Genomic DNA, 24,306 nt, shown 5'->3' with positions numbered 1-24,306 from the left:
AAATTCACCTAGAAGTCTGTTTTTGTAAAGTTTTATTGAATTACAGCCACATTTATTTATTAACATATTGTCTATGGCTGTTTTCACGCTGTAACAGCAGAGTTGAGTAGTTATAACGAGAATGTTCTAACTGCAAAGCCCAAAACACTTATTATCTGGTCCTTTACAGAAAGTTTGTCAACCCTTACTGTAGAATACAATAGTCTGCATACAATCTTCCACAGAAGCAGCAAAACAGGAACCAGGAGTGCTTTTGAAGCCACCTTTGCGATATGTAATTGAGATTTTCTCAAAAGAAAGGAAAAGGATGGGAGCATAAAAAAGCTGGATTAACTAAAACGAAAAAAAATAATGATTTCTATTTAAAGACAATGACCAAGTTTTTGTGGCAACAGATTTCTTATGAACAAATGTGGCTGAAAACCATAATAATTAGCGGTAACAATAATTAGTACCATGTACTGAATTCCTACTACAGGTCAGGCACTTACCATGTGCTACATGTCATTCAGGATTCTGAGACTAGCTCGGCAAGAAGAGGGTTATTATTCCAAGCATTATTTCCCAACTGAAGAAACTGAGTTTCAGCTAGCCTAAATAATGAAACTAAGTCACATGGTAAGTGGCTAAAATGGGACTTCAACCCATCTTGTAAGAATCCAAGAAATGTGTTCTTTTCAGTAGGTCTCAGTGCCTCTTCTACAACCCTGTGCATTTTATGATAGACTGTACTGCTATTTTTTAAAATAAAAGGGGGGCGCCTGGCTGGCTTGGTTGGTAGAGCGTGTGACTCTTGATCTCGGGGTGGTGAGTTCAAGCCCCAAGTTGGGTGTGGAGATTACTAAAAAAATAAATAAACTTAAATAAATAAATAAATTTTAAAAAAAGAAAAAGAATCATTAGCAGCTTTCAAAAGAGTAAATATGCCTGCTTCTCCCCAACAGTCATCACAACATTCATTTATTATCAAAAGTGGCTAATGTGGGAGATGAAAATTCCAGGCAAAAAACCTACATGACAACATTTATGTTTTTGTGTGTTTGTGATTTTTTTTTTTTTTTCCTCTGGAGAGTTTATTTCTGAGCACAATAAATTCCCTGACAAGGCTAATGGACCATTTGCCAGCTTCTATCATGACCTTTGCAGGTGAACCAAGTGTCTGTAGGTTAAACAAATGAACATCATATTAACTTCTCTTGAAATAAGCTTGAAAAATAAAATATTTGCTGAATGGACAATTTCAGTGTCCAAAGATTTCAGAGGATTCATGCATTTAATTAGTTCTTCCAGTGGAAAATTAATTTAGCAAAAGATAATTTGTGGAACAGGCTTCACCACTTAGGAACTGTAGAGCTTGATCCGGGAAAGAAAGACAGTGCCAATAACATTATCATCTTCCTCCTTTGTGATGTTACCTTAGCAATTTAAATTACAGATTAGGGAGCTTTAAAAAAAAATATACAGTATGATAGAAGAAATATCACAATGAAAGGGGACAACACTATCCACAATTTTCAAGGTAATTTCAACATTAAAAGTACAATTTAAAGTATATCAAATATATAGAAAACAGAAAAATCATTGCTTAGGGTTTTATATGCAGCAGGTTATTCTTTTATTCATGTAAAAAAATACCCTTCTTTTATACGTCCATTTACAAGATTAATGCTACAGAGATAGAAATACAGAAAAAAGCTGTTAAAAAGATACTTGTATGGTCTATTGCATTAGCAATATAATACATTTTGAGTAATTCTTGAGAAGTTAAATGTCCTTGGTAACAGTTTTACTTAATGAATATTAACTGAGCATGTACTACCATCCTTCTCTGAATCTAAGATGCCACGGACTATAAAATGTACCACTATTAAGATGCACCACAATTTTATGTATAATTTGGAGAAAAATGCTGCCAATTATAATTATAAAATGCTGTTGCCTGTAAAATGCCTTCCAGTTTAAAGAGATGTTAAAATGTAAATTAAAATTTTGGATGAAATATGATACATAGCTAACATTTATTAAGTATACTATGTAGGGATTATAATAATAAACACTTTAAATCTATATTTTCATTTAATCCAGACAATCCTGGTAAGGTAGGGTAGGGGTTCTTATTACGCAAATTTCATAGACAGTTCAAATAATTTGACAGAAATCACGCAACTAAGAAATGGCAGAGCTGGAATCAGAACTCACATTTGTCTGACCACACAGTCTATGTTTGTAAGTATAATTCAGTAGTATCATCTGTCAGTTTGCAGGAATAGCCATTGTGGAGGATAAGACAATTCAGGAGATGGCTACTTTGTGCTTTTTTTTTTTTTTTTTTAAGATTTTATTTATTTATTTGACAAGAGAGAGACACAGTGAGAGAGGGAACACAAGCAGGGGGACGGGAGAGGGAGAAGCAGGCTTCCCATGGAGCAGGGAGCCCAACGTGGGGCTCGATCCCAGGACCCTGGGATCATGACCTGAGCCGAAGGCAGATGCTTAATGACTGAGCCACCCAGGCACCCCGAGATGGCTACTTTGTTCTTTAATTCCGAAAATCATTGTATAAAAGGCAATCTAAGTTAGGCTGATACCGAGACCGTGTTTTCATACATACTTTAATTCATTTTTATAAAAAATAAAATCAGAAATTAAGCATATACCAGGGCCTCTCTCAAGAGAGGAAGTTCTAAAAGTATCTCCTGGGATAAGTACCTATTTCAACCAGTGTGAACTGCTGTTTGAAACTTCAGTCATTACTACATCTACACAGTACAAAAAGTGATGGGATGGTGATCTTGAATCATCATAAAAAGGTACATGTTAGGGGCACCTGGGTGGCTCAGTCGTTAAGCATCTGCCTTCAGCTCAGGTCATGATCCCAGGATCCTGGGATCAAGCCCCGCATCCGGCTCCCTGCTCAGCGGGAAGCCTGCTTCTCCCTCTCCCTCTGCTGCTCCCCCTGCTTGTGTTATCCCTCATTCTCTCTTTCTCTCAAATAAATAAATAAAATCTTAAAAAAAAAAAAAAGGTACACGTTGTTTGCTCTATTTAAGAAGGTTGGAAAGGGTAGAATCCACCGTATATTTAGAAAGATTATGGTAAGAAAAAAACTTGTTAAAACAATGGGTGGACGCTAATTAGCTGTAAAGTTCAACTTAGGTAGTACATCCTCTTAAATTTTCATAACAGATGAATTGCTGCTACGGCATCAGTGTTATGTTTAATTCTGGTTCATTTTAGAATATAAATGACAAAAATAGGAATAATCCTACATACAAATGCAATTAGCTGTTATTGAGCCTTTGTTCTGTGGTAGGCATTATGTTAAACACTTTACATATGTTATCTTATTGAAGTTGACAATATCTAGGGTATATGTATTGATATTTTCACTTAGGTGAGAAAACTGAGGCTCAAGCAAGTTGAGAAAGTTGTCCAAACTCTCACAGTCAGGATGAACATGTTATACAACTCCAAAAGGTGTCAGTCACATGCTAGATTATGTGGATGCCTGCTGGTGTTAGTGCAGCCATTTGGGGTGGTCCTGCCAGCTAAGTGTTGGTAAAGCCAAAATTCAAATCCAGGGTGTCTAATTTTAAAATTTATTCCAAATTGCTAACTCTGTGCTAGGCAGAGGGCAGGTTCTTGTTTTTGTTTTTTTTTAAACCACAGGAATGTACATTTATTTCTCTCTCTCTTTTTTTTTTAAGATTTTATTTATTGGAGAGAGACAGATAGTGACAGAGATAGGGAGAAAGAGCACAAGCAATGAGGAGAGGGAGAAGCAGACTCTCCCGCTGAGCAGGGAGCCCGACATGGGGCCCGATCCCAAGACCCTGGGATCATGACCTGAGCTGAAGGCAGACGCTTAACTGACTGAGCCACCCAGGTGCCCCTATTTCTCATTTTTAAAAAGTTAAATTCTTCCGGGTGCCTGGGTGGCTCAGTTGGTTAAGCATCTGACTCTTGGTTTCAGCTGGGGTCATGATCTCAGGGTTGTGGGATGGAGCCCCCACGACAGACTCTGTGCCGGGTGCAGTGCCTGTTTGAAGTTCTCTGCCTCTCCCTTTGCCCCTTCTCCCCTCTCAAAGTAAGTAAATAAAATCTTTAAAATTTGCAGATTATGATACCTACCATTTAATCAGTATTTTGCCATATTTGTTTCAGAACTTTCTTCCAAAAAAAAGTAATAAAGTAGATATAACTTTATTCTTCTTCCTCTCTCCAGAGAATGTTCTATTTTGAAATTACATCTTTTACATCTATGTTCTTATGCTTTAAAAATATATATATACTAACATACACACACTCAAACAATATAAAGAAGTGTTTATAAAATTTTCATAATTGGTATCATACTGTACCTATACTTTTGCAACTTTCTTTGTTCATTAAATATTCAGTGTTACAATTTTTTTAAATTTAAATTTAATGTTAAATTAGTTAACATACAGTGCAATACTGGTTTCTGGAGTAGAATTCAGTGATTCATCACTTACATATAACACCCAGTGCTCATCACAAAAAGTGACCTCCTTAAACCTCTTCATCCATCTCTCATCCCCCCTCACCTCCCTCCATCAACCCTCTGTTTTCTATCATTAAGAGTCTCTTATGGTTTATTTCCCTCTCTCCCTTTTTTCTGTCCCCCCTTCTCATATGTTCATCTGTTTTCTTTCTTAAATTCCACATGATTGAAGTCATATGGTATTTGTCTTTCTCTGACTTATTTCACTTAGCATAATATACTCTAGCTCTATCCACATCATTGCAAATGGTGAGATTTCATTCTTTTTGATGGCTGAGTAACATTCCATTGTATATATACCACATTTTCTTTATCCATTCATTAGTCAATGGACAGTTGGGCTCTCTCCAGTTTGGTTATTGTTGATAATGCTGCTATAAACATTGGGGTGCATGTACCCCTTCAAATCTGTATTTTCATATCCTTTGGGTAAATACCTAGTACTGCAATTGCTGCGTCATAGGGTAGTTCTAGTTTTAACTTTTTGAGCAATCTCCATACTATTCTCCAGAGTGGCTGTACCAGTTTGCATTCCCACCAACAATGCAAGAAGGTTCCCCTTTTCCACAGCCTCACCAACACCTGTTGTTTCTTGTGTTAATTTTAGCCATTCTGACAGGTGTGAGGTGGTATCTCATTGTGGTTTTGATTTGTATTTCCCTGATGATGAGTGATGTTGAGCATTTTCTCATGTGTCTGTTAGCCATCTGGATGTCTTCTTTGGAAAAATGTCTGTTCATGTCTTCTGCCCATTTCTTGATTGAATTATTTGTTCTTTGGGTGTTGAGTTTGGTAAGCTGTTTATAGATTTTGGATACTAACCCTTTATCTGATGTCGTTTGCAAATATCTTCTCCCATTCTGTAGGCTGCCTTTTAGTTTTGTTGATTGTCTCCTTCACTGTGCAGAAGCTTTTTATCTTGATGAAGCCCCAATAGTTCATTTTTGCTTTTGTTTCCCTTGCCTCCGGCAACATGTCTAGTAAGAAGTTGCTATAGCCGAGGTCAAAGAATTTTCTGCCTGTATTCTCCTCTAGGATTTTGATGGTTTCCTGTCTCACATTTAGGTCCTTCATCCATTTTGAATTTATTTTTGTGTATGGTGTAAGAAATTGGTCCAGTTTCTTTCTTTTGCATGTTGTCCAGTTTTCCCAACACCATTGGTTGAAGAGACTTTTTTCCATTGGACATTCTTTCCTGCTTTCTTGAAGATTAGTTGACCATATAGTTGTGGGTCCAATTCTGGATTCTCTATTCTGTTCCATTGATCTGTGTGTCTATTTTTGTGCCAGTACCATACTGTCTTGATGACTACAGCTTTGTAATATAGCTTGAAATCTAGAATTGTAATGCCTCCAGTTTTTTCTTTTTCAGGATTGCTTTCGTATTCAGGGTCTTTTGTGGTCCCATACAAATTTTAGGATTGTTTGTTCTAGCTCTGTGAAGAATGCTGGTGTTATTTTGATAGGGATTGTATTAAATGTGTAGATAGCTTTGGGTAGTATAGACATTTTAACAATGTTTGTTCTTCTAATCCATGAGCTTGGAGTGCTTTTACATTTCTTTGTGTCCTCTTCAATTTCTTTCACAAGTGTTCTATAATTTTCAGAGTACACATCTTTTACCTCTTTAGTTAGGTTTATTCCTAGGTATCTTATTGTTTTTGGTGCAATTGCAAATGGGATCTATGCCTTGATTTCTTTTTCTGGAGCTTCATTATTGGTGTATGGAAAGGCAACAGATTTTTGCACATTGAGTTTATTTTTTTTTTAAGATTAAATCACATTTTTAAAAAAGATTTATTTATTTATTCATTTGACAGAAATACAGAGAGAGAGAGAGCATGAGCAGGGGGAGAGGCAGAGGGAGAGGGAGAAGCAGGCTCCCCGCTGAGCCAGGAGCCCAATGTGGGGCTCGATCCCAGGACCCCAGGATCATGACCTGAGCTGAAGGCAGACACTTAACCATCTGAGCCACCAAGGCGCCCCCGCACATTGATTTTATATCCTGCAACTTCGCAGAATTCATGAATTAGTTCTAGCAATTTTTTGGTGGAATCTTTCAGGTTTTCTACATAGAGTATCATGTCCTATGCAAATAATGAAAGTTTGACTTCTTCCTTGCTGATTTGGATGCCTTTTATTTCTTTTTGTTGTCTGACTGCTGAAGCTAGACTTCCAGTACTATGTTAAATAGTAATGGTGAGAATTGACATCCCTGTCTTGTTCCTGACTATAGGGGAAAGGCTCTGTTTTTCCCCATTGAGGATGATATTAGCTGTGGGTCTTCCGTATATGGCCTTTATGATGTTGAGTTATGTTCCACCTATCCCTACTTTGTTGAGGGCTTTTGTTAAGAAAGGATGCTGTATTTTTGTCAAATGCTTTTTCTGCATCAATGTTATGATTTTTGAGATTTATCCATGATGATACCTATAGATCCAGTTCATCGTTAACTGTGATACAGTATTCCATAACTAATTTATCCATTCCTCCTTGGATAAGAATTTAGATTGTTTCAACCTTTTCTAGCTTCTACACAAGGTTTCATTCTTGTACACATTTCCAGTGTATATGCATAACTATTTCTTTAAGGAATACACTTAGAAGTGAAATTCTGGGCCACTGAGACTACTCATCGACTTTACTAGATGTTGATAATTTACACCCCAAAGTTGTTATATCAATTTACATTTCTACAAATAATGAATGAGTTCCTGTTTCCTTAGTAGTTTCCCAAAATTTATTTATTATCCTCAGACTTAAGAACTTTTGCCAGTCTGATAAATGTGAAAAAGTTTTTTGTTCGTTTGTTTTTTAAAGTAGGCTCCATGACCAGCATGGAACCCAACACAGGGCTTGAACTCATGACCCTGAGATCAAGACCCAAGCTGAGATCAAGAGTCGGATGCCACCCAGGTGCCCCAGTGTGATAAGGTATTAATTTGCATTTCCCTTATTACTAACGAGCCTGAGTATCTTTGAATGTTTGGTGTCCATTTAGGTTTCTTTTTCAGTGAACTTGCTGATTATATTCTTTGCCCATTTTTCTACTGGCTGTTTGTCTTTTTATTTTTGATAAAGAAATGTGGTAAATGATAAGAAATCTTTAAAAATTCTGGGCCAATACTCTGTTGGTTAGGTATGTGAAACTACTTTCTATTAGTCTCTGGCTTATCTTTTAATTTTTGTATTTTACATAGCTTTATATATTTTTTTTTTTAAGATTTTTTTTATTTATTTGAGAGTGAGAGACAGTGACAGAGATAGTGAGAGAGAGCACTCAGGTGGGGAGGAGAGGGAGAAGCAGGCTCCCCTCTGAGCAGGGAGCCCGATATGGGGCTCGATCCCAGGACCCAGGGATCATGACCTGAGCCAAAGGCAGACGCTTAACCGACTGAGCCACTCAGGTGCCCCACATAGCTTTATATTTTAAAGTACTAAAAGTTGTCATATTTGTCAATGTTTTCAAAAATACATATATATGAATACATATATATTTTTTTCAAGATTTTATTTATTTATTTGACAGAGAGAGAGACAGCGAGAGGGGGAACACAGGCAGGGGGAGCGTGAGAGGGAGAAGCAGGCTTCCTGCTGAGCAGGGAGCCCCATGCGGGGCTCGATCCCAGGACCCTGGGATCATGACCTGAGCTGAAGGCAGACGCTTAAGGACTGAGCCACTCAGGAGCCCCTCAAAAATATTTTTAGAAAAATTCTTCCCACACCCATAAAGGTATATACTCCTATAGTAATAATAGTAATAATAATTACATTTATATAGTGTTTATTACATGGCATGCCATATTTTAAGTATTTCATATATAGAGAGAGAAAGAGAGAGAGAGTATAGTTGACATAGGATGTTACTTAGTTTCAGTAGTACAACACAGTGATTCAACAACCCTTTACATTATGCTATGCTCACTGCAAGTGTAGCTACTATCTGTCACCATGCAAGGCTATTATAATACCATTGACTATATTCCTCATGCCTGTGACTTTTATTCCTGTGACTTAGTCATTCCATAACTGAAAGCCTGTATCTCCCACTCCCCTTCACCCATTTTGCCCATCCCCCACCCCTCTCCCCTCTGGCAATCATCTGTTTGTTCATTGTATTTATGGGTCTGATTCTGTTATTTGTTTATTCATTTATTTGTTTAGATTCCACATATAAGTGAAATCATGTTGTATTTGTCTTTCTCTCTCTCACTAATTTCATGTAGCATAATACCTTCTAGGTCCATCCATGTTGTCACAAAATGGCAAGATTTCATTCTTTTTTATGGCTGAGTAATATTTCTGTGTGTGTGTGTGTGTGTGTGTGTATACAACATCTTCTTTATCCATTCACTTTTGGTGGGAATGTAAATTGGTACAGCCCCTGTGAAAAACAGTAAGGAATTTCCTCAAAAAATTAAAAATAGAAAAGACCATATGATCCAATAACTCTACTCCTGGGTATTTACCCAAAGAAAATGAAAACACTAATTCAAAAAGATATATGCACTCCCATGTTTACTGCAGCATTACTTACAATAGCCAAGATATGGAAGCAGCCCAAGTATCCATTGATAAATACTTTATATATTCATTAATCTTCATAATAGCACCTGCTTTGTAGCATTGTTGTCTCTACTTTGCAGATGAGGAAACTGAGTCATAAGAGGGCTTCTCTTAAAAGTTTTAAAGTTTTACTTTTTACTTTTGGGTATTTAACCAATCTGGAATTTTATTTTTGTGTACGGCATAAGCTAGGATCTAATTATAGTTTTTCCTTATACAATTAACAAATTGCCTCATATTATTTATCAAATGGGCCATCCTTTCCCCACTGATTTATAATGCTTTTCCAGTCTTTTTATTTATTTATTTATTTAAAGATTTTATTTATTTATTTGACAGAGAGAGACACAGCGAGAGAGGGAACACAAGCAGGGGGAGTGGGAGAGGGAAAAGCAGGCTTCCTGCGGAGCAGGGAGCCTGATGCGGGGCTCGATCCCAGGATCCTGGGATCATGACCTGAGCTGAAGGCAGACGCTTAACGACTGAGCCACGCAGGCGCCCCTGCTTTTCCAGTCTTATAACAAAATCTGACTTATACATGAGTCCATTTCTAGGTTTTACTGTCTGTTCTATTGGATATTAGTCTTTCCCTACATCAATGCTGTATTGATTTAATTATGATGGTATGGATTTTGGTACAGTGATTTTTCTGTCCAAATTCTACTTTTTCAAAATTGTCTGGACTAGTTTTGGCCCTCTGACTTTTAGGACTACCTTGTAAAGTTGTACATAGTATTATTGGAAGTGCATCATATGTCCTTTTTAAAGTATGCAAATATTTCTGCTGAGTCTCCCTCTCCATAATCAGTGTGAATAAATTAAGTTAATTTCCTTTGCAGTGAAAGAGAGAATAACACAATATTAGAATGTAAAAAAGAGGGACGCCTGGGTGGTTCAGTTGGTTAAGTGTCTGCTTTGGCTCAGGTCATGATCCCAGGGTACTGGAATGGAGCCCTGAATCAGGCTCCCTGCTCAGCGGGGAGTCTGCTTCTTTCTCTGCCCCTCCCCTTGCTCATGTTCTCTCTCTCACTCAGATAAATAAAATCTTAAAAAAAAAAAAAAAAAAAGAATGTAGAAAAGAAATCTACCACCTCAATATCCTTTAACAGAGGACCAGTCAAATAAATTATGGTATATCCATAATACTGGAGGAGTAAGATGATGCCAGTAAAAAGAAAAAGAAAAAGAAAAAGAGGTCTAAGTTACTAATATAAAACAGATCTCCAAGACGTTGTTAAGTGAAAAATCAATATACAGAACCACTTGTATATGTTAATTTGGGTGAGAAAAGGAATGTAATACATGTATATCCATATTTGTTTGTATATTTGTAAAGAAGCTCTGGAAGGATATACAAGAAATTAGTAACAGTGGTACCCTGTATGTACTGGCAGGGGTCGGAAAGGAAATGGGTCAATAGGGCCAGAGGTCTGAGAAGTTCTTTCACTGCATGTCTTTTTATATTTTTTGATTTATAAACCATATGAATATTACTTATTTTTAAAAAATTAAATATTAAATATTCTAACTCTCCTCCCTGAATTCAGTTTTTTTAAAAAGTAATATTTCTTTAAGGTTAAAAAAAAAAAAGAAGACAAGTCTTGTATCTTTATCATATGTTTCTTTGTTCAAGGAAGGAGTCAGTGAAGCAATTGGAAATGCAATACAAAGTATCCCAAGTTGTCTTTACAAGCCAAACATTTCAGGATAAAGAAAACTACAGTCTGAGAATCAAACTGGAGCTCAGAAATTCTTACAGGATCAATTTGGATACCAGAGTAGAGGAAATTAACCCAAAAAACTAGATGAAGAAATTTTTAAAAACTGATGAAAAAATTAAATTAAATGTATTTATAAAATTATAAATAAAATAATTATAGATAAAAATTTTAAATAAAAATCTAGATAAAGGCAATGTTGGAGCCGGATCTCAGTGGCTTTGGAAGGTCAACTGTGCATCACTTTCTCCAACTCCACAGTAATCTTATCTGCCCCACCAGTGACCTGAGAATCATTGGTTAAATCTGCCTGAGAATCATTGGTTAAGTCACCCCAGATAAAGGTGACTTCAGGATACATTTAATGTAGCAGGAGGGGAAGAATGAAGGGGGGGAAATCGGAGGGGGAGAAGAACCATGAGAGACGATGGACTCTGAAAAACAAACTGAGGGTTCTAGAGGGGAGGGGGTTGGGAGGATGGGTTAGCCTGGTGATGGGTATTGAGGAGGGCACGTTCTGCATGGAGCACTGGGTGTTATGCACAAACAATGAATCATGGAACACTATATCTAAAACTAATGATGTAATGTATGGGGATTAACATAACAATAAAAAAAATTAAAAAAAAAAAAGAATGCAAACTTTAGAAATAAAACTGGGTTTGAATCATAAAAAAAAAAAAAAAGAATCTGTGGTATGTTAGACAATTTTATGTAAATGTAACAATGTTTGGGGAACAACTTTAAAGCAGAGGGCATCTTCTAACAAGAAGTTTTCTCTGAGGTTGCTCTGTAAATGGGTCAAATAGAGTTTTTACAGTCAGATCTTGGATAAGCCTGCTATTACTTTTTTAGATTTCCCTTATACACGTCGAAATTAAATTACTACTGGGAAGGAAGGGCATAACTTATCATTCATGATATGGAGAATGGATGTTTTTCAAATATTAATACTTATTATTGTATATTCCCACATTTGTTATTTGCTATACCTGCTCAAACTCTTTTAAATTAATAACACGAAAATGTAGCAAAGAGAAAGTAACCTGATGTTATACAAAAGCATAGAAAAAAAATTTAATAAATTCACACTGCCTGGCCCACATAGAGCAGTGACCCATTAAATAATAGCAGGATGAATGAATTAACAATTATAGTCAGGAGTGATTTTCAAAAGTACAATAACAACAACTCTTTTGGGGCACCTGGGTGGCTCAGTTGTTAAGCATCTGCCTTTGGCTCAGATCATAATCCCAGGGCCCTGGGATCGAGCCCCATATCGGGCTCCCTGATCGGCGGAAAGCCTGCTTTTCCCTTCTCCCACTCCCCCTGCTTGTGTTCCCTCTCTCGCTGTGTCTCTCTCTGTCAAATAAATAAAATCTTAAAAAACAAAAACAAAAACAAAAAAAAACACAACTCTTTCACTTACCCAATTCAATACAGGTGATTCCAAGTGACCAAATATCAACTTTCCCATCATACTGTCCTTCGTCCATAGCTAAGATCACCTCTGGAGCCATCCTGCCAAGTGTAATGTACAAAATTTGAGTTGCAAATTAAAAACAAAATTCATCTAATGAAGTGATTTGGTGTTTGGTGTTTAGACTGTGTTTGAGCACAGTCTAAAATTTTCTCTAATAAAGGTATTATTTCCTTATACAAGTCATTTGGAAAAACACTGTTCAAAACATAAACATTATACTCAAGGATTTACAGGAAACAACACATTATTTTCAATAAATCCTGGTTCCACCATTGTCTATCAGTTTTACCACGGCTAAATTACTTAACCTCTCTGTATATCAGTTTTCCCATCTGTAATGTGGAGAGAATTCTAGTAGCTACCTCAGAAAGATTTGTAAAGGATTGATATGTAGGAAATACTTAAACAAATAACTATAGACAACATAGAAAATACTTATGGAACTATTTAAAACAATATAATCAGATATTTCAAAGATATTACAACTCAAAAAATGAACAAACAGGCTATGATAATGGATATTGTTTGTCCAGAATGGATTTCCATAGGAGGGCAGGGGTCTTATCAGTTTAATATGGTTTTTTTTTTTTCTGTTACTATATGTAAGTGACTGCTTAGTAAATGCTACTTGATGATCATTGACAGAAAGGAAATTCAAATAGTAGCTAATTTTTTTAATAGGTAAGTAATTATCCAGGGATATAAGTCATTGTCCAAGATACAATGAAATTCTAGTTTATCTATGAAAGGAAGGAAAGGCATCTTGAACAGATGGGGTGAAATTTTCAGTCAGAGTGACAAACTAAGAAAAGTCTCAAAAAAAGAACTCAACAAAAAAAAGAAACCGGATTTCTTTCACTGAAAGGTAATATTTATGCTTGTTGACTAGAGAAGGTTAAAGAAGCTACTTTGTCCTTGCCTAGAGATTCTGCTTCAAGAGAAAGTTTCAAAAGAAACTTCAAATGAAATCTAAAACCTGAGCTTGGTCAGTGAGTTGATAATCCTGCTCAGTTTACACACAGTGACATCAACCTTATTCGAACAATTTAAAGTCTCTGGAAATTTTATACTAAGTCAGAGTGTTTCTTTTTTTTGCCAGTGAGTTTTCTATCCTTTAATGAAATCTCATTTGAGGCACATGGTGAGACACTGTCAAAAAACAAAACAAAAGCAATGCTTTGAGCCCATCTTGTTCATGTATGTATATTTTAAAATTCTAGTTTTTAAATTCTACATACCAGTAAGGTGTGCCCACAAAGGAGTTGGCAGGAGAAGCCATTGAGGCAGATCCAAAATCAGCTAGTTTCACCTGACCTGGCTCTGTTAGAAGAATATTTCCTGCTTTAATATCCCTATAGGAAAAAATAAGAGGGTTAGAAAATTACTTTTCAACTTTGATTATGGAATAGGTCAGAGCATGCAATTAATAAGACAAAAAGTTTATTAAAAAAAAAAACCTTGCTCAGATAGCCAGAAGGGGATTTAGTAATTACCGCATGTTATAAGGGGGCCCAGATTCCTGGATGTACTTACAGGTAGGTCAAAGTAATTACTAAAAGGTAGAGCTTTATTTAGAGGGAAGGAATGCAGTGAGAAAAAAGGCAGACAGACGTGGCAGACAAGGAAACCTATTCCATTGCTACACTTAAAAAAACATATTCTCAGATGCTAAATCCAGTCATCAACAGTATCCCTTATGCTGGGAAAACTGGTGCCATTTGTAACTGCCTTTTTTTTTCTTTTCCAAATTACATAACATTTTTGGAGTCTAAATAAACCTTCAATAACTGTATTATCTACCTACCAATAAACCTCAACTACACACATACCTTTTCTTTCTTGCCTGTGACCCTTTCTCTCTGCCTTAATTGTAACTGCAACTCTAAGGCATTTGAGGGTACATGTTATATAGAAGGTGTTATTTTAAAAATAACACTGTACAGTAAAAAGAAGACCCTGAAAGATCAAAACAAACAAGGATTAGGAATTAGGAAATTGCATTTCTATTGTATTACTACAAAGAATCGCAAGCTGTTACTACTAAAGCTATTAGATATTTTATGCAGCAGAAAAGTTTTCAAAATATTATTTTAAAATATTCATTGTTGAGGATGATAATTTAGAATGAAAAGACATGGATGTACTCTTGATTCTCTTCAAAAAAAGCATGAGGTGTAATGAGTACTAGGAACCAAGACTTATAAACTGGTGGGCTGTGGAAAGACAAAGCAGAGAGAATGAGGAAAACGGAAGCTGAAAATGAGAAGGTTCAAATGTTTCCAAAACAATGTCTCCAAAAATTTTCTCTTGAAAATTCAGTTTCTTTACTCAAGATGACATTAGGCATTGGCTGAGAGAACTAAAAAAACACTTATTTATCTAACAAAAGAAAAATACCTCTTCTCTATTACCTTCAATTAGAACACTGACTTGTCAAATCAAAATAATAAATCTGAGACATGGTTTTTATTTTTAAATAGGGAGCACACTTTATTATTATTATTATTTTAAGATTTTATTTATTTATTTGACAGAGACAGAGATAGGGAGAGCAGGAACACAAGCAGGGGGAGTGGGAGAGGGAGAAGCAGGCTTCCCGCGGAGCAGAGAGCCCGATGTGGGGCTCGATCCCAGGACCCTGGGATCATGACCTGAGCTGAAGGCAGACGCCCAACCACTAAGCCACCCAGGCACCCCGGGGAACACACTTTAAAAGCTTTGTTTTTTCAACTTCTTTTATATACTAAAGAAGATAAAGTATAATATAGAATATAAAACATTAAATCAATATGCAGATTTTGTTAACAAAGGCACAAAAAAATGAACCATGGCTTTAAACAGGAACCAGCAAAATCATATATAAACAAGTTGGCATTTGGTAATGACATTTTGGTACCAAAAAAATGTACTATAAAAATTTTTTTTGTCAAACCCATAGACACTATGGTTAAATCCATTTTATCAGCATTTATTAGATATGGTTAAGTTCATTCTTTGTCTTTGTTATACATAAGCCAAATTCACGGCAGGAATTTTGGTCTGCCTCTTTTGAGGAAGTTCTGCCTTTGTTGTACCAGTAACTGATAATGGCTACTCTGGGGTGATTAAAACAGAAGCAAAAGGGGAACCTATGATGTAATAGTTTCATTTCTTCCTAGTAAATGTCAAAGTTTTTTCTTTTGTTTTTGAGCCATTGGAGATCCTTTATATCTACCCCATATTCCACCATTTCTGCCACCATTCATTAAAGTAACTGTACTAGCAGTTCTTTACTGAGAGAAGGAAAGATTAGGAGAACATCTTTATTTAGGAGAAGTTAGTAGTAGGAAGTAGACTGGAGGGAGGACAGTGGAGTTGTGGTAGAGAAAATAAAAGGTAGAGGAAAGCCTTGGATTAGGAGTTAGGAAATCTGAGCTTCAATCTTTATTATGTAAAACCTGTGAAACTGTGGGCAATTATTTTAATCTTTCAGAGTCCCAGTTTCTTCAGCTGCCAAGATAAATACAATAATATCTTCCTAAATATCTATGTGGACTATAGAAAAGCACAATATTTTAAAGTTATGAAATAGCACGTATTTATATAATATTGACTTGTTATTTGCAACAGGAAAAGGAGAAGAAACTCAGCTAGGAAATAAATATGTGGAAGGAAGGCTAATTTTCTTTTCTTCTTGGCATTGTATCAAAAGGCTGCTGGGCCCTTCCTCAAATTTTCCTGCAACATCCTGCCTTGGAGAACAGTTACCTATAGAACAGAGGTGATGCAAGTCTTTGTGAACATCTGGGACAGACCAAGAGACAGAAGCTGTATTCTGACAACTTTCCTTCTTACATCCAGCAGCAGCAGCAATCTCTTTGCTTCCTATAAATCCACAGGCACCCTAAAAAGTGGAGCGGGCACTAACTTTCAAGATTCCTTGGATAGTCCTGTAACTGACATGTAACTGGTCTCCAATCTTACCTATGAATCAGTGCATGAGAATGCAGGTAGGCCAGCCCCTGCAAGGCACCGTGAGTAATGGCAGCGATTTCTACTTCTTGAAGTGGTTTTTTGTGAACTGAGGAAGGAAAAGAAAAATTCAGAAGTAGTAATCAGTTGCATTCTTCTTAAAATCTTATACAGTTATACCAAACTGAATTACATACTCTCAAATGACAATTTGGGAACACATCCACCATATTTCCTATAGAATTGCAATAAATAATCAGATAACAGGAAACTCAAGTACAAAAACAAACAAACAAACAAACTCCTTAAAACAAAATAAAACAAAGCCTGATATTCACTGTAATGCGTTGTTAATTGACCTGTCAGTTGCAAGTCAAAGCCACCACTGATTCCCATTGGCCAGGCCCAAATTTACCAGTCCTTTCTGACATTTTAAATGCCTAGAATGTTTTAGGTTGTATTATTTTCCTCTCCACAGAGCATCTATAATTACCTCTTCTAACTACAGGTTTTCATTACTTGTGAAAGCAGCTAATAAGCAATTTCTATTCAGAGATCAAGGGTGATATAAAAAAGTTTTTTTTTTAATGTAAATTTTTAACCCAGTCTCTGATTATAATAGTATTTGCAGAAGAGAACTGGGTGAAGTCAAGATATTTGAAGGAGTTAAATATCAATATAATTTGATACCATCTACCTCTCTTTCATATATACATATGAATTTGACGTTTTTGGGTACATACATCATATTAGCCGAACATTTTAGTAAGTACCTGCCCTGGATGGGCCATGCACTGAACAGCAGGAGGGCTGTTAATCATTCCCGAGACACTTTCAGCCACTGCAGAGATAAAGTTTGCACAGCTCATCCACACAACCCTTAGGTATGAGTCAGCATCCATTTGCTTTGCCCAAATTGCACTTTAATATAGGAGTAGATACTATTCTGGTCAAGGCAGAACATAAAGGAGGGGGATAGTGCTTTTATTCTTACCTTCTAACAAATCAGAGGCTGAGCCTAAGCAATATTCCATCACCAACTGTAATAGATTAAAATAATAACCAGAATAATGACAGTTAATAAGAAACTGCTAAAACCAACTTAAGTAACCAAGGAACTAAGAATGCTAGGAGAGTAAGTATTCTTTTTTTAAATGATTTTCTTTATTTATTTGAAAGAGAGCGCGAGAGAGAGAGAGCATGCGCGAGTGAGAGAGAGAACATGAGCAGGGTGGAGGGACAGAGGGAGAGGGAGAAGCAGACTCTCTGCAGAGCAGGGAGCCCGATGCAGGACTCGATCCCAGTACCCCGGGATCATGACGTGAGCCGAAGGCAGACGCTTCACCAAGTGAGCCACCCAGGAGCCCTGAGAGTAAGTATTCTGACCTACTTGAACCTGGATTAAATTTTGGTCATCTGACACTAATTGATTTTTTATAACTTTTATCATATGGTTTTATTTCCTCCTTGGAACTGGGCACTGGATATAAATGGTCAAGCTGAGATTGCTACTAATTTACTAGTTTCTACACTATCTTGTTTCAAAAATATTTAAGGTAGCTAGGTTGCACTATAAGTTAAATTTTGTAACTTGGAAAGTGGCAACCAAATATATGAGCCAATATAATCTATACTGGGAAATACTAACTAAATAAAATAAACAAGTAGTAAATTCCTTATTTTCATATTTAAAACAGTTCTAAACAAGAAAATATTGTTTAGAACTCAATCTGAAAACATAGCTTGCTATGTGTCTGTCATTACATATCTTGCATCTCTGAGATGGGATATTTAAATTTTTATCTTAGAAAATTTCTAGAACAGTATTATTAAAATACTATTGATATTTACTGGGTTTGCAATCTTGGGAGTCTTTTCAAAAGCAAAAAGGAGAAAATTCTTTTACTCTCATCTTAGATTTTTTTTTACGTGTCCCAGACTACTGATCTATAGACAAGGTCAGAACTATGAGTGCTCAGTGACCACTCTCTACACACACAAGCACACACACACACACACACACACACACTCTCTCTCTCTCTCTCCATACTATTTTCTTATTCTAAAAAACACTATATGTTCCTTTGAAATACAAATTTCCTAATGTCACCTACACATAACCACTATTAACATATTAGCTCTTTTCATTTAAAATAATTGATGCAAAAACATGTGCTTATTATGTACTTTGTATTACTGGAATAATTTAGAAGTATATAAAATTATATAATACATGAGATATAAAATTATATAATATATGATATATGATGTTATAATATTATATATTATAGCATATAATAATCATACATTATATAAGATTAATATATAGTATCATATTCTTCTATATCATTCTAGTAATGCCAGGTACCTAAAACATATTATATATCATATATTGCTTTTTTTAAAGATTTTATTTATTTATTTGTTAGAGAGAGAGCGCTCACAAGCAGGGGGAGGGGGAGTGGCAGGCAGAGGGAGAAACAGGCTCCCTGCTGAGCAGGGAGCCTGATGTGGGACTCAAACCCAGGACTCTGGGATCATGACCTGAGCCGAAGGCAGATGCTTAACCAACTGAGCCACCCAGGCGTCCCATATATCATATATTATTATGTATAACAGAGTTATATATTCACATCTAAACTATTAAATTCATTATATATTTATATATGTAATTAAATATATAACTATATATGTTAAAATTATTCCATTACCAGAATAATTTAAAACATAAGAAACACAGAAGTTTAAAGTTTTGAAATTTTATTATAGTTTTCTGCTTGACATTAAAATAAGCAAATTCAGAAACATTAATTTTATTTATGTATTAATAGAAGTATAATTGACATATAATATTATGTTGATTTCAGGTATACTTCATAGTGATTCAACAATTATCCATTACGAAATGCTCACCACCCTACGTGTAGTTACCATCTGTCACCATATGAAGTTATTACAATATTACTGACTATATCCCTATGCTGTACTTTTCATCTTCGTTATTTTATAACTGGAAGTTTGCACCTCTTAATTCCTTTTACCTATTTCACCCATTCCCCCACCCCTGTCCCATCTGGCAACTAACAGTTTGTTCTATGTGTTTATGAGTCTGTTCCTGGTTTTTTGTTTGTTCATTTGTTTTTTTTTGGATTCCATATGTAAGTGAAATCATATGGTATTTGTCTTTCTCTGTCCAACTTATTTCACTTAGCATAATACCCTCTAGGTCAATCCATGTTGTCGCAAATGACAAAATTTCATTCTTTTTTATGGCTGAGTAATATTACACTGCATATGTACACCACATCTTTATCCATTCATCTATCAGTATCACTGAGGTTGCTTCCATACCTTGACTATTATAAATATGTTGCAATAAACATAGGGGTACATATATCTTTTCAAATGTGCACTTTTGTTTTCTTTGGGTAAATACCAAGTAGTGGAATTACTAGATTGTATGGTATTTCTATTCTTAATTTTTTGAGGAAACTCCATACAGTGGCTGCACCAATTTACATTCCCACCAACAATGCACAAGGATTCCCTTTTCTCCACATCCTTGCCAACAGTTGTTTTTTCTTGTCTTTTTGGTATTAGACATTCTAACTGGTGTGACGTATAATTTTATTTCTTATTGTGAAATGAGAGATTCCACATTAAATCAATACTATAATAAACATTAGCCTTTTATGTGCACTATTTTTTCCGCTTTATTGAGGTATAATTGACAAATGCTCCTTTTTTTTTTTTTTTAAGATTTATTTATTTATTTGACAGAGAGAGAGACAGCAAGAGAGGGAACACAAGCAGGGAAGTGGGAGAGGGAGAAGCAGGCTTTCCACGGAGCAGGGAGCCCGATGCGGGGCTCGATCCCAGGACCCTGGGATCATGACCTGAGCCAAAGGCAGAAGCTTAACGACTGAGCCACCCAGGCATCCCAATTTACTTAGTTGTTTAAGAAATGTTTCCATCAAAATTGGTTAAAGAAGGAGTGTTTGGGGGTGCTGGGTGGCTCAGTCATTAAGCGTCTGCCTTTGGCTCAGATCATGATCCCAGCGTCCTGGGATCGAGCCCCGCATTGGGTTCCTTGCTTAACGGGGAGCCTGCTTCTTCCTCTGCCTGCTGCTCCCCCTGCTTGTGAGCTCTCTCTCTCTGGCAAAGAAATAAATAAAATCTTAAAAAAAAAAATTAAGTAAATTAATATGCACATATAACTTCCTTTAACTGAGTATATGGAATATGAACATAGAACTTTAAAACCAAATGGAGAGAATATGGTTCTAGGACAGTTATGTTTATATTTTTAAAATTTTTATGTTAATGTATATTCTGATCATTTTATCTTTTCCCTATTATTCCATAACACAAGGACACCTGAGCTGTGGCTAGTTGTTTGCTCCTGACATTAACAGCTCTAGTTGCTCTACCTTTTTTTTTTTTTAAATAGAGTTATTTATTTACTTGAGACAGAGAGAGACTGAGCCAACGTGAGGGGAGGAGGGCAGAGGGAGAGGGAGAGAGAAACTCAAGCCGACTCTGTGCTAAGTGTGGAGCGTGACTTAATCTCAATCTCACGACCCTGAGATCATGACCTGAGTTAAAATCAAGAGTTGGACTTCCAACTGACTGTGCCACCCAGGTGCCCTTCTACTTCTAAATTATAGGTCTGCTTTCTAACTTCCCTGATTTCTTCCTTCTGGTCATATTAGTCTTGTGGCTGTTTGTATGCATGTCTCCAGCAGTTTAGTTCCTATGAGCTCCTTCTATTTAGCCTATCAAATCTGTTGTGGACAGAGACCCATTAACCAACCTTATTAGCACTCTATGTAATCTAAGAGTAAATAGGCTTTAAATAAGAGCTCAGAGGATTTTCTGAAGACTCCAAACACATAATATTTAGCACTTGATTTTGTAACATTTATCCTGCATGCTTAAAATCCCTTTCTTGACTCCTTTAAGATGGCTGAGATTGCCAGAGAACTGATGTCCAGATAATGAAATACTCCTCTGATTAATTTCTTCTGCTCAGAACAGAAGCAACGACTCTATATATCTTAAAAGCTGCTTGAAAAGAAATGTTTATGTTTAAGTATATTGTTTGATAGTCCATCTGGGAACAAAAATTCCATTCCCTAACTGGAGATCACTCGTACATGGTAACTTCTCAATAAATTAATCTCAATAAATGACAGTTAGATTGGACTCTAAATTGGAACGTAAGGTCTGATAAAGTACAAAGTATATAGCATTTTCATGTACTAAACAGTAGCTAACCTAAACACAGAAACACAATCATGTAAAAATATACTAAAAAGATAGAGTAGAACAAAAGACTTTTTTGAGGTAGCACTGGGGGCAGAGGGAGAGGTAGAGAGAGAATCCCAAGCTGGCTCCACACCCAGCAAAGAGTACGACATAGGGCTCAATCTCACAACCCTGAAATCATGACCTGAGCCGAAATCAAGAGTCAGACACTAACCCAACTGAGCCACCCAGGCACCCAAGACTGTTTCATTTTAATCACATGCTAGGCCCTGTCTGATAAAATGTAGACCATGATGGTAATACTAAGCATAATCCCAAATTTTGGGGGAATTTGAGTGGGGGATGAGAAATTACAATAAAAATTCTAGGATGAGAATAAAAGGATCTGCCTTTTACTTTTGCAAATAAATCATAAAATGGTACTAACTTTTCACTATCTGTTAATTGTTTATAGAATAAAATTTCCCATAGGCTAGATATCATATTTAATCTTATAGAATGTATACCATATGGCACACTCTGAGGTATTAACAAATGTTAAATACTGATAACAAAAGTCAAATGGGACAGAAATGGGACTGATAATTTTACAGATCAAAGAGATAACAGAGGGGCGCCTGGGTGGCTCAGGTCATGACCCCAGGGTCCTGGGATCGAGCCCCGCATCAGGCTCCCTGCTCGGCGGAAAGCCTGCTTCTCCCTTTCCCACTCCCCTTGCTTGTGTTCCTGCTCTTGCTAGCTCTCTCTCTGTCAAATAAATAAATAAAATCTTTAAAAAATAAAATTAAATTAAAAAAAACAAAGAGATAACAGAAAAAATAGAAAAAAAAATTTAATTGGAAATAAATGATAATACAGGTCCTTTGACTTACCCAAGCAGTGTGCTCTTTCAAGTAACAACCTTTATACTCAATGGTATTAGGATGCTTTAATTGTCGTAGAAATTTGACTTCCTTGAGAATATCTTGCCATTTCTATTGAAGTAATAAAGAAAATGGTATAATTTTTTAGGCTGGAAATAGTATTTTACTATCAAGTATACATATATAGTATTCTTTTCATTATTTTAAATGGACAAAGTAAAAGTTTAATAAATGAAGAAGCCATTTAAACTTGTGTTATTTCTTTAATTTTAGTACATGTAAATGTAAATCTATTAAAATATATGATAAATCTATTATACCAACTTATTTTCTATTCCACAAATTAGTTGATTGAGGTAGAATATTAAGAATATTTATTATATACACCACAAAAAGGAATAAAAAAAGAACTATGATAAATGTTTAAAGAACTTTGTTTCTACCATCAATTTCATACTAACTGGTTTATATCAGTTTAGGTATACAACTGTCTTTAACATACCTCATGTGTCTGCTTCCCACTGTAGGACATTTTCTTAACTGCCACCACCTCATTGGTGTGAGCATTTGTGGCCTGTGTTGAGACAGCAGAAGAAAAAATAAAAGAGAATGATGTTTCAGCCACTTTAACTTAAATATTCGACTAGAGACTTTAAATAACATTCTCACACTTTACTATCATAGTTTAAAGATGCTGCAACTTCTGATAGGCTAGATAGACATTTCCCCCCCTAAAGTACAGCTTCTTTAGATCCCTATCCATATACATGCAAAGACCATAATATTAAAAAGGATTAGGGTTTAGAAATTATATATACAATCAAACAAAAACAAGTCAAATTTCCAAAACATCCATACTGGCTTCACCATATAAAATGTCCATCGATGGAGAACCAGTTAGATAATGTGGTACAATCACATGATGAAATAAACAGTAAAAGTATGAGGTAATATATATGAATATACAGAAATATGGAAAGATGTAAAAAAACAAGCTGCATATTATCTTACTTTTGCAAAATAATATTAATGTGAGTGTACGTGTAGAAAGAATATGAGAGAATTTATACCAGAATATATATCAGTGATAATCCCTGGAGCAGTGTTGTCCAACAGAACTTTCTGTCTTGATGGAAATGCTTTATATCTACATTGTATATGATAGGATGTGAAATGTGGCTACAGTGACTGAGGAAATGGAGTTTACATTTTAATTAATTTAAATCTAAATTGTGGCTACTGCATTGAACAATGCAGCAGAAGGTAAGATTAATTTTAAGAGGGACTTTCACTCCCAAGGGGACTTATGTTTATAGTAAGAATGTATTACATATATACTTACAAATGTGTGCGTGTCTTCATCTATAAAGACTGCCTTGTCTCATAATTATCTCTATATAGCGTTTCCATACCCCAAATACAATTCAGTGAAAGCACACATGAAAATAACAAATAACTCAAGTAATAGTCTTCCTCCAGATTTTCTTAAGAGATTTAAAACTAGATAATTTTCTAAAAATTTTTGGAAAAATAAATAGAAGACATTAAAAGATTATCTAATTTTGGCTTCTAATAACAGAGCTCTGCATCAGTGCCGTACTCCTGATGGCAGTAAGCTATTTTGATTCTATGATATTATTATTGTAAACCAGTAAACCTATAGCAGTGGTTCTGAGGTAAAAGATTGGAATTCACTCACTGATAAAATCAGGTCACCAATTTTAGAGAAAAATGTAGAATCACTTTCTTAAAAACACTTAAAGAAGCTCCTCAGATAAAACAGTGAATTTCTTTCTAATTAAAAAAAATTTTTTAGGGGCGCCTGGGTGGCTCAGTTGGTTAAGCAACTGCCTTCGGCTCAGGTCATGATCCTGGAGTCCCAGGATCGAGTCCCGCATCGGGCTCCCTGCTGTCAGCAGGGAGTCTGCTTCT

At 35.8% G+C, this 24,306-nt stretch overlaps 1 protein-coding gene across 4 annotated transcripts in view; it reads right to left on the bottom strand.

Annotated features, from left to right (window-relative positions):
* TAOK3 (TAO kinase 3) overlaps positions 1 to 24,306 on the bottom strand; it is a 184,568-nt gene that overhangs the window by 60,588 nt on the left and 99,674 nt on the right. For 2 of the 4 annotated variants that reach the window (XM_032431233.1, XM_032431234.1), the window contains exons 4-10: positions 22,877 to 22,948; positions 22,384 to 22,485; positions 17,238 to 17,283; positions 16,256 to 16,352; positions 14,437 to 14,505; positions 13,531 to 13,644; positions 12,239 to 12,330 (exon numbers count right to left, since the gene is read on the bottom strand). In XM_032431233.1, the coding sequence (XP_032287124.1) occupies positions 12,239 to 12,330; positions 13,531 to 13,644; positions 14,437 to 14,505; positions 16,256 to 16,352; positions 17,238 to 17,283; positions 22,384 to 22,485; positions 22,877 to 22,948 (592 nt within the window). Of the gene's footprint in view, positions 1 to 12,238; positions 12,331 to 13,530; positions 13,645 to 14,436; positions 14,506 to 16,255; positions 16,353 to 17,237; positions 17,284 to 22,383; positions 22,486 to 22,876; positions 22,949 to 24,306 lie in introns of those variants that run through there. The other 2 variants (XM_032431235.1, XM_032431236.1) reach the window with 2 other exon arrangements.

The sequence above is a fragment of the Phoca vitulina genome, unplaced genomic scaffold (genome assembly GCF_004348235.1).
Source record: "Phoca vitulina isolate PV1807 unplaced genomic scaffold, GSC_HSeal_1.0 scaffold46, whole genome shotgun sequence".
Classification (NCBI taxonomy): domain Eukaryota; kingdom Metazoa; phylum Chordata; class Mammalia; order Carnivora; family Phocidae; genus Phoca; species Phoca vitulina.
The sequence above is the reverse complement of the archived record's forward strand: the minus strand, read 5'-3'. Positions and strand labels throughout refer to the sequence as shown.